The 15,870-nt window shown below is 36.6% G+C and overlaps 1 protein-coding gene across 1 annotated transcript; it reads right to left on the reverse strand.

The window, feature by feature from the left end:
- Window positions 1-902: 902 nt before the first annotated feature.
- Window positions 903-15,110, reverse strand: YME1L (ATP-dependent zinc metalloprotease YME1L). Its single transcript, XM_069306613.1, is given in 22 exon segments — window positions 903-1,122; window positions 1,998-2,120; window positions 2,122-2,163; window positions 2,365-2,511; window positions 3,199-3,231; window positions 3,233-3,265; window positions 3,267-3,314; window positions 3,316-3,353; window positions 4,393-4,503; window positions 5,880-5,928; window positions 5,931-5,996; window positions 6,689-6,723; window positions 6,726-6,923; window positions 7,462-7,703; window positions 7,816-7,912; window positions 9,037-9,063; window positions 9,066-9,212; window positions 9,727-9,888; window positions 12,051-12,206; window positions 13,328-13,496; window positions 13,745-13,882; window positions 14,928-15,110. Coding segments are annotated over 22 exon segments (2,376 nt in total). The 5' UTR covers window positions 15,096-15,110; the 3' UTR covers window positions 903-975.
- Between the last annotated feature and the right edge of the window lie 760 nt (window positions 15,111-15,870).

The following is a 15,870-nucleotide window of genomic DNA, read 5'->3' on the forward strand; positions in this document are numbered from 1 at the left end:
ACCCAAATCAATCAACAGGACGAATTAACAAATCCACAAGGGCCGTGACGAAGGTTGTCCATTGATGCTCATTTGTTCATTTGATGCATCGTGCTATTGTGATTTCTGTGTGTAAGGAGGAATTAAGTTTGAATGACTTCTTATGCTTTTGAAATCAAGTCAAAACTCACAGAACAAAAAGACCTTGAGCAAAAGCTACTGGAACCACTATGAGCATCAAGGCTGTTTGAGGTTGACTAAACATTAGCACGTCTGTACAAGCAAGTTTTTCTGGTGCAACATCTCATAAAATAATTACATGTTGAATCATGAAGGAAATACTGATGAACGTTCTTTATTATTATCATCAAGTACATAATTGGAGTAATACTTCCATACGTACATACTTTACTGAATTTACTACAAAGCAAAAAAAAATAAAAAATACAGCATTTTTAAAACTTTTAAGTACATAACTTTAATATACTAGACTGGAGGAATGCAAGAACCCCAAACAGTGTCAGTCCAAAGCTGGACATTCCCCCCATATGTAAAAAGGTTAAAACTCTCAAAACATCTTCCTGGACAATACACCTGAAGCATCCAGTAAGAGCTCTTATCTAGATTTACTTAAGATAGTAAATACTGTACAAGAATATTGAAAGAACAGTATACAAAATGTGAAAACATTATGAAAGCAAGAACATTAAAATGGGTAAAATAAGGACATACTGTAGTACAAATAAACTCTTATAATTATGACCGTCAATGATAGGTGAAGTGCTAAGAGAACCATGGAGAGAGACTAATGTTCTAACAGAAGCTAGAAGAGTAAATTTTTTCAGCCACTTGTTTAATGTACAAACTATATTCACACAAATCTTCAGAGAAGAATAAGGGAAAAACAGTTCAAACAAAGCTGCTGATAAATATGTATGGTGTATAATGAAATAAATTTACAATATGAAATTTGCAAAGTAAGGCATATATGTTCCACTACAAATTCTTGGCAACTGGTCTTCCATCCAGTATGGCTTTGATGTCATCAGCATCTAAGGTTTCATATTTCATAAGAGCATCAGCTACCGCTTTGTGTTCCCTTGCATGAGATTTCAAGATTGCTTTTGCACGTTCATAAGATTCCTGAAATAAATAGTAATTCATCATTAAACATATTTATGAGTTATGGAATATGACGAAGACATTAACGCACTGAAAATATCGATGTCTTATAAAATGTCAATGTATATAGAATTCAAGCCACTGAATAAATTTCCAAAGAATGTATGGAGGCATTCCGTAGGTAGAAGTGAATGACGTGGAGGGACAGGGAACTTGCAGAAACATTTATATTCAGTAAAATAATTACTGCAGTGTTATTAATTTTGTATTAAGAATTAGGAATAATCTTCCAGAAAAAGCAAAATTGTTTTGGGGATAAGATAAAAGATATTTATAGTGACCCCAACTTCCCTAACAAAAAAGATGAGGTGCAGGAGAGGAAATGCATGGTCTGAAAATTGTATGAATTAATAATGTCCTGTATAAAAGGCCTGCAAAAACTAAAGGACCAAGTGTAATGAAACTCTCTTTCTTGGTGGCACATCAGTAGCTGCCCTAGCTTAATGCACTGACATCATAACGCCAATACAGACACTCTACACTTCTGTGACAATCTCTGACCAATGCCAACAAGTGCCACTTCACACTCATTTGCCACCTTCACTGGTTTAGAAGTAAGTAAGTAATTATCAATAGAAGGCACCAAACCGGGAAGGCTATGTAGCCACTGGTCTAGAAGCAAATCAGATCAAAGGTTAACTCACTACTGACGTAAACCACCCTTAGAATAAAAGTTAAAAATAAAATACTTTCCCCCAAGAACATTTAATACTGTACTTAGGCAACTTAGACTGTGCTGGCCACTGTCACCACTGCAAAAGAAACACAAAGCTGTCAAGAAACAGTATAGTAAGCATTAATGACACACATACAGTGTCTTAAGATAAACAACTTACTTGTAACAATCTCTTTATCTCCAAATCAATAGCCTCTTTTGTTGACTGTCCAAGTGAGTCACCCGTGCTGATGAGTTGGCCGCTGTTGTCTTCAAACGTTCGAAATCCCACACGCTCGCTCATTGCCTAGGTCCTTCACCATATGAGTGGCAATGTTGGTTGCTTGCTGTTTACAACAAACATACTATCAATTTTATTTCTATATGGGAAAACAAAATTAATGCATGTAACACTACTACATAATGGTACTAAAACATATGAATTATGAGATTATTATAAAGTGTCCCAGAAAGATCAAGCTTTAAGAAATACTGTATTGTCACAATTTATGAGTTAAGGAATTGGATGATAAGAGTTATAACATTACCTTGAGGTCAGAGGATGAACCAGAAGTCACCAGATCATTGCCAAAAATTAATTCTTCTGCTGCTCGGCCACCCATGATGGAATCCATGGTAGCTAACATTTGACTTCGAGTCATGTGGTACTGTTCTTTTGCCGGGATGTAAGCAGTCTGTCAAAATAATAACAATATTTTAAAATAATTAGCACAATGTTTATAAAAACCATAATGCGAATACAACCTGTGTAATAAGAATGCATTTTAATGAATGAGGTGACTTGTTAATGATTGATTACGGTTCGGCGAGTACACTCTGCAAACCTGTATTCTCAGGTGTACACAAACAAGGTTCAATAGAGTGAATGCAGTTGACCCTTCCAGATCATTCTGTCAGCGCCCATGACCAATGGCCCTGTAGCTCTCCGATCTGAATATAAGGCTTGGAACACGCTTAAATAAGCAGAGCGACTAGAGACTGGGCATTCCTAGTTAGTTGATCATACATATCATGTTTCTGTTCGAGGCTATCTCCTGTTGTTTGGGGAGAAACAAGCATTTTCACAGCATTTTTTGCAATCCCATTTTGCTGTTCATTTTACGTTAAGTCTAAAATTCTTTTATACCCTTGACTTACACATGTCTTTGGGTCTTTTTGTGTTATATTTCATTCCAGCTAGACTTATGTTCCCTTAGTTTACAGTAATCAATAAATATAGTTTTATTGATCTGTTTGTTTTACGTTCCTATTTTCTACCATGGTACCTATGTTACTATCTAGAAGGTTTATACATACGACTGAGAAATTTAAACAACAGGTGCAGGTAGCAGTCCAATAAGGTTGAGATTAAAGCCACGTACATGTCCCAGTGATGGTCCCCGTGGGATGATGGTGGACTTTGTGAAGCGGGTGGGAGTCCTTGGTATTAATATGCCACTAGTGTGTGTCCGCCTTCATGGTAAGCCGTTACAAGGTTTTGCTTCCTCATCAGGGATGCGAGATTTTCGTTCTGGCCCTGAAACACAACACTCCAGCAATGAGTCTTTTTAAGTATACCAATATAAATAGCTTTCTTTACTCACTAACACGAAACTTGAAATACCAGCAACAAAGTACATTATAAAGCAACATAATAATAATAGAAAAAAAAATTAAATGTAATCTACAAAAAGTACTGGAAAGAATTCATAAAATGCAAAAGTCATAAAACACATAAAAAATAAGGCTTTGAATGTTAGATAAAAAGTTCTTTTTAAGCAACACACACTATTGCAGTATACAAAATATACAGTATTCCCTTAGGCAATGACCAGCTCTTCCAGGACCATTGCATCAGCACATTTGACATCATCAGCATATGAGACATCATCAGAGTACATGAGACGTGTGCTCTTGTCAGTGTACGGTTTGCTCTTAATTTGTTTACTTAATATAGTAAATATATTGAGCTATACTACCTATATAATCATTCAACCTTATGTGATGTTATTCCAAAAGCAATTAAAAATAAGATAATCATACATAATGCTGGATGGACAAATAGTAGAAATACAGCTCTTTTGCTTTTTAGAAGATGGTGTGCTTAGGAAAGTCATAGATGAGCATGGATGGAGTAGATGTGACAAGGCCCCTTAATACAAATCCCTACCTCCCCCCCCTTTTCCCACACACACACAAAAAATAAAAATATGCCCAAAACTAAAAGATGGAAGAAAAAAAAAGAGGCGATGTGATCACTACATATAAAATAGTAACAGGATAGATAAAATTGATAGGGAAGAACTCCTAAGACCTGGAAGGTCAAGAACAAGAGGTCATAGATTTAAACTGACTAAATAAACCTACCGAAGAAATAAGAAAATTCACTTTCGCAAACAGGAGTGGTCGACGGTTGGAACAAATTAAGTGATAAGTGGTAGAGGCCCAAAACCGTCGGTGGATTCAAAGCGTTATGTGACAGAGTAGTGGGAAGACGGGACACCATGAGCGTAGGTCTCATCCTATAACTACACTTAGGTAATTACACATACAGTACAGTACTACACTCAACTCACCCATAAGAACTTTGTCTCTCGCTGCCTCAAGATGCTTCATAGAGACTGAATCCACTTGATCAGCTGCTGCTCTCAGAGCTGCTTGGTTGGTCACATTTTTTATGTCTGCACCTGGAATTTTTTTTTACATTAATCATACACTCACTTAACCAGGTATGTTGGAAAAACCGACACCCATTTACTACTAACTTTCAATACATTAGGCAGATAATATTGCTGCTAATTTACTACGAACAAATCATACATAGAAAACGAGTCACCAGTGGAATTTTCTCGGGAGAAAACAGGGAATCATTGCCATGTTAGCCCTTAAATTCACCAGCTAATAATATTACAAAATCCTCTTAAAACATCAGCCTCTAGACTGTAAACATCATAGAAACATTTCCCTTGAATGAACTTAATTATCAGTACTAAAATAGAATATAAACCCTCTTTCCCTGGTTGATAAACACATCTGGAGAAGAAGCCAGATGCACGAGTGGGAGAAACAGTAGTCATTTTATCCCTGAACAGTTCAAATGTGTCATGTTGAACTCTTGATTACTTGAGGAACAGCAAGTTATTGTCGAAGAACTGATCAGCACAAATTGACACCATCATATCCAGGGAAGGTATTGTATCCGTACAGTTTTTAACATATTATAATAGCTCTTATGTATTGTGTATTTACTGATATGGTTATACCACCTGAGAACACCCAAAATTGGGTAAGCCTCACATAATAATGTATTAATAATTCTGTCATACAATATGTTATTAGAATGCTATTTACATTAGTTACGATACATACTTCTGGCAGGTAACCAGTGACAACCTGAAGAAGAATTAATAACAATTACCTGGTATAACAAGTAACATGTGATGATGCTAGCCTCACCTACAAGGAGTATTGGTTGGCGTGTTCATTCATGTTCACATCCGGTTGTCCAGGCCATAAACTACTATACAGATAAGCTGTATTTCATTTTATTTACTAATCTATGTAGTCTTAATATTATAGTGAATGTCCTACCACTCAATAATTTCAATTGATAGACTATATATAAATAATAATACCCTCCCCCCAGAATGAGGTGGAAACTATTTGTGGGATTTTAAATCATACAGTCCGCTATCAAAATAAATAAATTAATGTGAGAAATAAATTACTATATAAATTAATAAATTGTAAATAAAACAATAAATCCTCAAGTCAGTTTTCCCCACAAGCTAACTTAATAATTTAATAAAACCTTTTCAGAAATGTATCGGTGAAACCACAACATGTGCAAAAATGGTTGCTAACTGTATTTTGTATTTAAATTGCAATATACCCAACAAGGAAATTCAGTATTTATTCATGATTTCCATAGGCACGTTATCAACTGTATCACAGTAATATAAATCACAATCACATCGATGATCAGAGATCAACAGATTAATGCCATGTGTTCGACTTACAAGTAATGTGAGAACCGTGTTACTAAATGTTCTGGAAATATTACCCGTAAAGCCTGTTGTTCCTCGGGAAAGTACATTCTTATCCACATCATCTCAGCCTTCACTTTACCTAAGTAGTAGTCAAAGATCTCTTTCCTCCCTGCAAGGTCTGGAATAGGGACCTGTAACCAACAAGAAGATGATGAGTCCCAGTAATGTGGTCAGAAAAGTCTCTCTCATGGAGACGCCAAACTCCTCTCATATACATAACAAAAATTAACATTTACTCTTACCATACTCCTATTGCCTTGCATCTATCTACTGTATCTATATTTCTATATCTATCTCTCTCCCTCTCTCTCTATATATATAATGTATATATAATCTGTTAATTTTAAACCATAAAATCCACTTTTTTACATCAACTACAGCACTCTCACCACCTTCTCACCCAACCCAGCAGTTCCCCTGAGTCTTCTGCCAATTTATGAAACTCCACATACTTGGCAATCTTAACTGAAACATTTCTTGTATACATCCCACAAGACACTAAAGATAGTTTTTCTTAATGTCTTGTTCCAAGATCACTATCAATTTTTTTTTTTTTTTTTTATATATTTACCTCCCACTTAACTTCTCAACTCTGATTCTTATACCTCCTGGATCCTTGTGAGGTACAATCATCTTTCACCACTTTATTTCATCTTACACAGCAGCAACATGTAACCAAACAAGTCTCCATATATTCTATAATTTCTTATGTACCAGAAATATACTTTAATAGGCATCTCTCCACAAGTACCTGGTCAATGACTCTCTCTTCTACCCTCCTACTTCACCCTTTAAAAAAGCTGTAAACAAAATATAAACTCACCTGGACTTCCACATCAAATCTACCAGGCCGCAAAGAGCTTTATCAAGATCATCACGACGGTTGGTTGCCCCCAAGACAATAACCCCCTCGTTCTTGTGGAACCCATCCATTTCTGCTAACAGTTGATTAATTGTCTGATTGGCATATGGATGTAATACAGAATTTGAACGTTTAGCACCAACAGAGTCAATTTCATCGATGAAGATCACACATGGGGCACGCACCTTGGCTGCACCTGAAATACAACAATATGAAAATTTTTTTTTTTTGAAATACAACAATAAAAATAATCTGATAATGTATCCAGTCATTAAGATTGTAAAAAATACATATTAAGCCTTTTAAAAGTGAACAGGTTCTTAGACATGTTATGTACTTTATCTAAATATCTCTTAAGTAATTCCAGTTTCTTTATCACTATTAGAAAGATTAAGAGTGAATATACTTTACAACTTAACAGGATAATTACAGATAAACTTGCCCTAACCCATATCTGTTGTCTGCAGCATTAATTCCAATACTGATTAACCTTAGTATGTTAAAAAACTCAATAGCTCTTCTGAAAACTTGTTGATGAATTTTGAATACACTATTAACTAGTCACTACATGGCTTGCAATGAAAAGTAGGAGGAATGAAAAGAAAAATGGGAACAAGAAACAAAGGCACAAGTAGGGGGAAATAATACTTGTAGTAAATCAAATATTGTGCGGCAATAGTCCAGATAGTCTAAATTGCTTTCACAGCAGAAACCAGATAACAGATGAAACTTACGGAAAAGGTCACGCACTCTACGAGCACCCTGTCCGACCAATATCTCGTCAAACTCGGGACCAGCAGCGTGGAAGAAAGGCACACCAGCCTCCCCTGCTACAGCTCGAGCAAGGAGTGTTTTCCCAGTACCTGGAGGACCCACCAACAATACCCCCTTTGGCAACTCAGCACCCAAGGAAGTGAACTTCTCAGGGTTCTCAAGGAATTCCACAATTTCCTGCAGTTCTTGCTTGGCTTCATCCACTGTTAAGCACTGCCAATATTACTAAGTGCATGGCAAGAATTTACAGTATCTGAATGTGTGATACAGTTCATAACAAATAACAAAACAACAGTGAAATTAAAGTCTAATTTACCCCTTTTACATCCTCAAATGAAACTGTAATTTCTTCTGGATGGACCTCGTTTCCATTTCCCACATGCATCCTGAACACAGATCCTCCCAAGCCACCTGTAAGAACATTAGTACATAAACAATACTGTATATTTTATATGTAGAGAATACAGTGCTTACCTATCAGTGACTATGGGGGAGTGAGATCTAGCTCTTTATGCCCCACCTCCTTGGTGCTTATACCTGGCATACTAATCTCTCTCAACATATTAATATTTTCATCATACTCCTTTTTAACGCTGTGGATGGAATTTGCTTTAATAACTTCTTCCTTCAGTACATTCCACTTGCTGATACCCATACAGGGAGCAAAAGCTTCCTTACATCTCTTCGACCTGATAACAAGTCCAGCTTCAACCAATGTCCCTACATCCTCCTACTTTTTCATTAAAATTGGCCTCTTTTATCCACTATTCCCCTCAAGATCTTGAATGCAGTTATTCACATCATCTCTGTTTCTTCTCTCCTCTAAGTTGTGAGGGTGAGTTCTCTCAATCTGTCCTAAGCTGAGGCCTCTCAATTCTGGTACTACTCTAGTTGAAACCTTTGAACCTTCTCCAATTTTTGTTAATGCTTCACATGGTGGGTTCCGTGCTGGAGCTGCATACTCAAGTAATGGTCTCACATATTCAGTGTGTATGGACCTCAAAGCTTCCTTATTTACATTATTAACTGATGCCCTTGTAATTGCTAACTTCACATATGCTGCTGATATCCTGCTCCTCATTGCATATAATATGAGCAAATATTCTGAGGTATTGATAACAAAAGTTCACAACATTGTAATATAAGAAGACAAAATATAAATGAAGCAACAGAAAAAAATTCTTTGCAATATCTTATCTGTGGGGATATTAATCTATATACTGTATTTACATATGCAGATAATAAACTACTACTGTATATCTAATGGTGTGAAAAGTGATAATTTTCCTCAAAATTATATCCTTACACAGTACAACAAATATGAACTAATATTTTTCATGAAATATACTGAAATAAACTTAATTTTTTGTTTCTTGTAGATACAGTGTAGAACCAAGTAAAGATTATCAGTATGAGAACTTTCTACAAAGAAATAAGGACAGAATTCCAACCAGTGTATACTACAGTATTATAATTTAATTATGTGAGCTATTAAATTACAGTAATACTGAGCAAAGAATGTTAGCAGCTCTCACCCATTAAGGAAATAAGTATGGCTATGATACCACAACAGCTAGAACTTGCTGCAAGTTTCGTATCCATCTCATGGCCCGAGACTGTTGTTTCTGAGGGTCGCCAGCAAGGTAACCCTCGGCAAAAGCCACCTTCAAGGCTTTGCGGCTTTCTTCCGAGGCCTCCTCAGCCATCAGACCTGCACAAGTCAACAAAAATGCCTTTTAATCATGCTAATAAATGGTTGTGCAAACACATTTAACTGTACTAATACTAATACTGTAGATGCAATTGGGCATACCATTTTTGCAATTGTTGAGACATGGCTACAAGCAATTTATCCATAAAAAATATCCAGTCAGGCATATACAGTATTTAAAATGTTCAGAAAGTTTATGAAATTACAATAAATATGACTGTTCAACAGCAGATGTGATAAAAATATGACTACAGTAAAGTACAGAACTGTATATGAAAGCAACAATTGCTTAAGAAAAGTATTTTAAAAAAGTATTTAAAGAAAAGTAAATAAAAAAAATATTTTAAATCAACATGAGATCCAAGACTAATTTAAATTGTATGGAAAATTTGCAGAATTTGTCTGATAGCAACATAATATTACTGTATATACAAATTAAGCAGTAATTTTAACATCTTTTTAATTTATTATACACACTACAATAACACATAATTATATAAACTGAGGGGCTTACTCTTTAGTTTGGAGTTTTGTTCTATTTCTTGTTGTACTGTTTTGTTGGCCACAAGACGCTGTCTAGATTTCAGTCCATCTCGTAACCTATCAGTGACAGTTGCTTGTCTGAGAGCTTCACGTTCAATAGACTGCTGGGTCTTGAAACCACAACGAGGTACGTCTGAAAATGGAACACTAATTATTGTCTTCATTCAATGACTTGGATAGTAAATTAAATCTCTGTCTTCCTGGTGGCCTTTCTTTAATATAGTATCAAATTTTATGCAGTAAATTTTTAATATTATGCCACAAACCAAGCTTAAATTTATTTCAAAATATCCTTAAACCACCTGTATATTACCATCAGAAGATAAGTTCTTTATTATTTCAACAACTAAGCTTTTAGTCCCTCGATCTATATGCATTTTTGTCTATTTCAGTGGTCACTTGACTTGCTTTTATAGAGAACAACTACTCAAGTGCCCCCACTCTCTCTCCCAAGAATGACATATAAACCCATGTAGTCAAATAGAAATGATCGAACTAAAGCACAAGACTCATAAAATCTAGGAGAGAGAGATAGAGAGAGAGAGAGAAGGTCATTAGTGAAATTGAAGGAAACCAGAAATACTCCTACTCCTATGCAAAATTTAGAACAAAAACTACATCCAGTATTGGGTCCCTTGCACAAAGAAGATGTAACTTTCACAGATGACAGCAAAGAAATGAAGTGAAATACTGAGGAAACAGTACGACTTTTTTCAGTGAACCCCTGAACACAATAAAGATCAATAATCCAAATGAATTCTTCATTAATGTGATACCAATATAGAATCAAAGACAGCATGCCCATGCTTGAATGTAATAAGATGTTTCTTTCTGGCTGGGTCTCAGTGGCTTCCTGAAGTGGAACTTCCTCAGTGTAACTTCCTCCACACACAAGTTACATCAGCCCACAAGCACACATCCATTACAATCCAGCTGGTCAGGCACTTCCTGTAGGAACTTATCTAGTTTTTGAACAGGTACACCTATCAGTTCTCCCAGATAATTTACACTTAAAAATATTAATAGGACAGGGCTTCAACTCTACACAGAAATAACTTTACAAGACCTGGAAGCATGGCAGGAAGTTCAAAACAGCCCCAATGAAAAGCAAAATGTACACTAAGAGATAATTCTATCAACACTTAGGGACCAAGACTTCAACATTCTCCCTCTATACACAAGGAGTATAACTAGCCAACCTCTCACAGTGTTCAAAAGAGAACTTGACAAATACAGTACCTCCAAAAGATACCTGATCAACCGGGCTGTGACTTATACACCAGACTGTGAGCAATGGTGTCTAACAGTCTGCCTGACCATACCATCAATCTGGAATACTGAGCTGCAGGGACATTGATTCCCAGAACCAAGAAAAGGTAAACAAAAGGTAGGTAAAAATCTAGAGGATCAATCACTTGTTAACTTACCATTCAAAAACAGTTTGATTTGGTATTTTTTGTCATTGTTGGGGGACAGGAAACCTATTAGGCTTATCAAAGAGCCCTTAGCCAAAGACTTGCTGTTTTCCAGTATGCAACTCACAACAGTTGACTAAATTCCTGGGTACCTGTATAGAAGCATAATGTGTAAGGAAACATGGCTGGAAGTCTCACCATGTTGCAGATTGAAGCCAGGGGCTCTCAGCTGTGAGCTTTACAAGTGAACAGGGAACTGAAGAAATTCAGTGTTCGTTCCACTGCAGTGGTTTATAGTGCAGCAAGTTGTTGCTGGCAGGAAGCATTTTTACAACACCATATAATATGTTAGTGTGAAATCACATGACCCAATTAGAAATGAACCCTGTAGATCTAACAAGTTTCTCATTGAATGACTTGGCATAAGGGTAAGCCTAAGAAGAAGTGGCACTGCCGTGCTGTAGTTGAGGATCCCAGCTCACCAGTTTTATAAATAACTGCCCAAAACTGCTTGTCAAATCCAAAAATCCAACAGTAAACTTGGATTTTTCCAAGCTTTCTGTCATATCTAATGTGTAATTATGGTATGGAGCCCTAACAAATATCAATGTAAATTCTCACAAGTGAATGAATAAAACCTAACAATTGAAGAAAAGTAAGCCACCCTAAAATACTTATATAGATACACAAAAAGGTACTACTTTAGCATGCTGTCTATAGCAGTATACATAGTCTATGCGGTGTAATGATCTGACCTGCCTACTGAGACCTAAGGTCAGGTTAGGTTGAGGTGGACTACATGCTGGAATGTAAATTGCCCGGTAGTCTGCACACTAAAGTAGCACCCACAAAAAACTAAAAAATCATATACTATACTCACTTGTGATATTCTGTGACGAGAGGAGTTTCTTGGTAATATTGAAGAGGGGCTTCAACCTTGCATCTCCAGAGAAAGATGGTGTGCTTGAACTCATGTGCTTGTTTTCCATAAATGTTTCAGCTGATTTATGAGACACATGCCATTTTTGTCTTTTATCTGTAAGTCATGTCTATATTGGTATCAACATTTTAATGGTTTATCATATAATGACAGAGTGGTGAATAAGAGTGTATTTGAATGAATTTGAGGGTAGACTGAGAGGAAGCTGGGAAGAGGGCATATTGTGTGAGCATGTGAGGAAGTGGAAATTGATTATGAACAATGAATTGGATATGGTAAGGGATAAGACTGGGTTGAAGCAGTCTGCATGAAGTGAAGGGAAGGGAACTATCAGGGGGAATACACCAAGCCATTACAACTATATAACACTTGAAAGGGGTCAGGATAAGGGATTTGGGATGAGACTGAGGAAGAAATAGTGCCCAACCACATGCATGGTCGGGAATTGAACGCCGCCCTGCAAGAAGCGAGACCGTCGCTTCAAGTGGTTGGGCACTATTCACCCTATTCACTATTGGGTTGGGTTGACCATCCAGCCAAAGTGGTTGGGGCTGTATGAAGTGAGTGAATGTATTTGTTTCAACTATCCTCTATAACATACAGTACTGGATGACTTTTCACTAGAAGCACTGCACACCTAGTATTAAGAAATGGTGGGGAACTGCTGCAGATATTTTCTAGAATACTTTTAAGACTGTCCACATATTTTGTAGGAACCATCTGTAACCTATTACAATGTTCTTGTTTTAGTAATGTACATAAGTGCATCAAGGTGCCTTCTGGAAAATGTGTTTAGCAGACAACTGTCAATTTACCCCTAATGTACTGTGTGATTTACTGTACTGTTTCTAAGCCAAATAAAAAAATGACTATTATAGTGACTATAAGAAGTTGAGGGAGTTCAATAACATCTATACTAAATTTTAATAAATAAATTCAGTATTGTAATTGCATAAGACAGTGACAGAATTAATTGATTAATAGTTTTCTTTAATGTGATGAAAAATATCAAATCTGGCAGCTCGTACAAACTTAAATATTTCTCTTGACCCTTAAACACAAAAGAATTTATGCAGTTCTCTAATAGTGTCAACAGAACTTTAAACATAAATACTTGTAAATATTTTATTTAGTTTTAATCATCAAATAATTTGAAATTCTGAGAAGAAAAAAAGACAGTACTGAACTGTGTTCTCATGTGACAACAAGACACCAACCATAAATAGCAGCTGAAAGGTGTGAGGAACGCAGCAGGTAGTCTCCAGTCGAGTCCCTACCACAATGCAGGTTCACCTTTGGGCCATGAAGAGCTATGTCCCGCAAGAGCTGTGGGGTCACCAATTTACTCACCTCCTTTAGTCCAGACTCGCCCAATACCTGTACTGTCTGGTATGATCAGATAGCATCACAAAAAATAATTATACATCTGTATACCTATTAAAGACCAACTTAAAAAAAATGGTATGGTTTGTTACCTGATCATTATATTCACTAGCCATTATGTCTACTTTTAAAAAGACTTATTTATTCAAGAATCATAAGTAAGACAAAAATAAAAAAACAATTATTATGCACAAACTAGGATGGTAAATAATTTTAGCACCGAAATTAAGAAAGGAGCTCATTAATAATACCTCAGCCAGGTGGTCAGAGCAGATAATGTCAACTTTGGCAGCACCTTGACATCCATTCTTATTTGAAGATTTAACCTTGGGTTGACCTCGCCTCACTGCAGAATACTGTGACACCACATATGATAGTGGCAACACAACCTGCAAAATAGAGCTTCATTCCAACTCCTGAATGATTACTAAAACAAATTCACTCAATCCAAGTGGTTGGGCACTTTTGCATCCTTTCCCCTATCTCAAATCCTTAGCCCCATATCCCTTCCACTGTTATATAATTGTACTGGCTTATTGCTTTCTCCTGATAATTACCTTAACTCTCACTGAGTTTGTTTACTTATAGAATGTTACAAATGAAGAAGGCTCATCTATATTTTGGGAATAAATCATGTTTTAATGTAGTTGCATTGTTGTATACTGTCTGAATGTCCCATGATCATAATATGATGTAGTAGTGTTCTATATTATGAATCAAGCACTAAAGCCACTTTCCTTTTAATGCATTTTTATCAATACAAAATTTGGTGTAGCACAAACAAATTTTATTCCAAAACTGCAGCATAGACAAAAAGTTTGGGACTCTCTGCCTTAGGGTAGAACTATACATGCCAGTATAACATGTATAGTATCATCTAAACCAGTAGCAACTGTATATTCACAAAAAAAATATATATTTTTTGTATATAGAAATTTTCTAATGTGTCTATAGTACAGTATAAGCAGCAAGAGTGGATTGTGAGTTAATAGGGCAAATATTGAAAGTCATTTTTGACCGGCCTCAGAGAGAGTAGATACAGTACATAAACTCGTCATCACTTGGATGTTGCAGTGTGTCAAAACACCTTAAATGCAACCCTAATACGTCACAGTGACGTTACACACCCCACGTTTTCCTATTTGGGCAGGATAATATATAGAATAGGACACAGGCTAAGTTAGGCCTGGCTAGACAAGGATATCCCTTTTCTTGGGACAAGTTTTAGCCCTATTTATTTATATATATACAAGAAGGTACATTGGGATTGTGAGGATACATAATATGGTAATTACAATCTTGTAAAGCCACTAGTACGCGCAGCGTTTCGGGCAGGTCCTTAATCTAAGAAAACCCTGCTAGCACAGGAGAATTCCGGTGAGGGAAGAGTAGCGGCGGCCGGTGACGGCCCTCAACACAGCACCCAGCCCTCACCTGGTTGTTGAGGAAGGTGCTGGATGTACTAAACATGTTGGTGGGGACGAGGAGTCCAAGTGAGAGGGTGGTAGTGATGAGGGAGCAACTTTGGCTAACACCAGCAGACGGACCCAGCGGTGCCGGGCTGTAAACACTGGGACACGTGCATGCCACAATGCGCACCATTCCACCAACATTTTTCAATTTCTATCAATATATCTTATTTCGGAAATATGCAAAAGTGGGTTGGACATGTATATGAGTGGGATTGGGTGGTTATAAATAGCTGATCTGTATGGGCTAATAGGCCTTCTGCAGTTACCCTTGTTCTTATGTAATAATGTAAAAATCTCCGCTGTGGTCAGATTATGACCACAGCGGATCCTTCCATGCACTACCGCTCACAGAATGAGTATAGGATGTACAATAAACTACCCCTCACAAAGTGAGTATTAATTGCAGTCTGGTCCTAGGAACTTAAGAACAGTTTATAGTAAATTATGTTTAACGCTTATAATGTTAGAGAGACGCGATAGTTGTTAATTAATTAAGGTAAGGAAGCACAGGGAGAGCTGTCTAGTTCAGCAACTTGCATCTTGCTTGTGAAATGAGAAGTTTATGAGTTGTTGAGCCATATTCATGGTTGTGCATTTGGGTGGGGAGCCATCACATGAACGCTGCATTCTCCTCCCTTTATGTGTCACCATTATGCTTTACTGTCTGATTTACCTATTATTTTCTTATAAAGACTTCGTGCCACGTACTATCAATATCCCATTTTGTATGTGTTTCTTGAATTGTTGCAGAATAAGAATATTGTTTCTATTGGTTGGTTCTTTTACAGCGATTCCAGGCTTTGGATTTTTCGTCGTCTGGAATTCTACACTGGTACCCAAACCAGGGTTGATTAAAGTTAGAATTATGTGCATATATTTTGAGGCTATGTATATATATATTTTAA

This window comes from Procambarus clarkii, chromosome 58 (assembly GCF_040958095.1).
Source record: "Procambarus clarkii isolate CNS0578487 chromosome 58, FALCON_Pclarkii_2.0, whole genome shotgun sequence".
In the NCBI taxonomy this organism is placed as follows: Eukaryota; Metazoa; Arthropoda; class Malacostraca; order Decapoda; family Cambaridae; genus Procambarus; species Procambarus clarkii.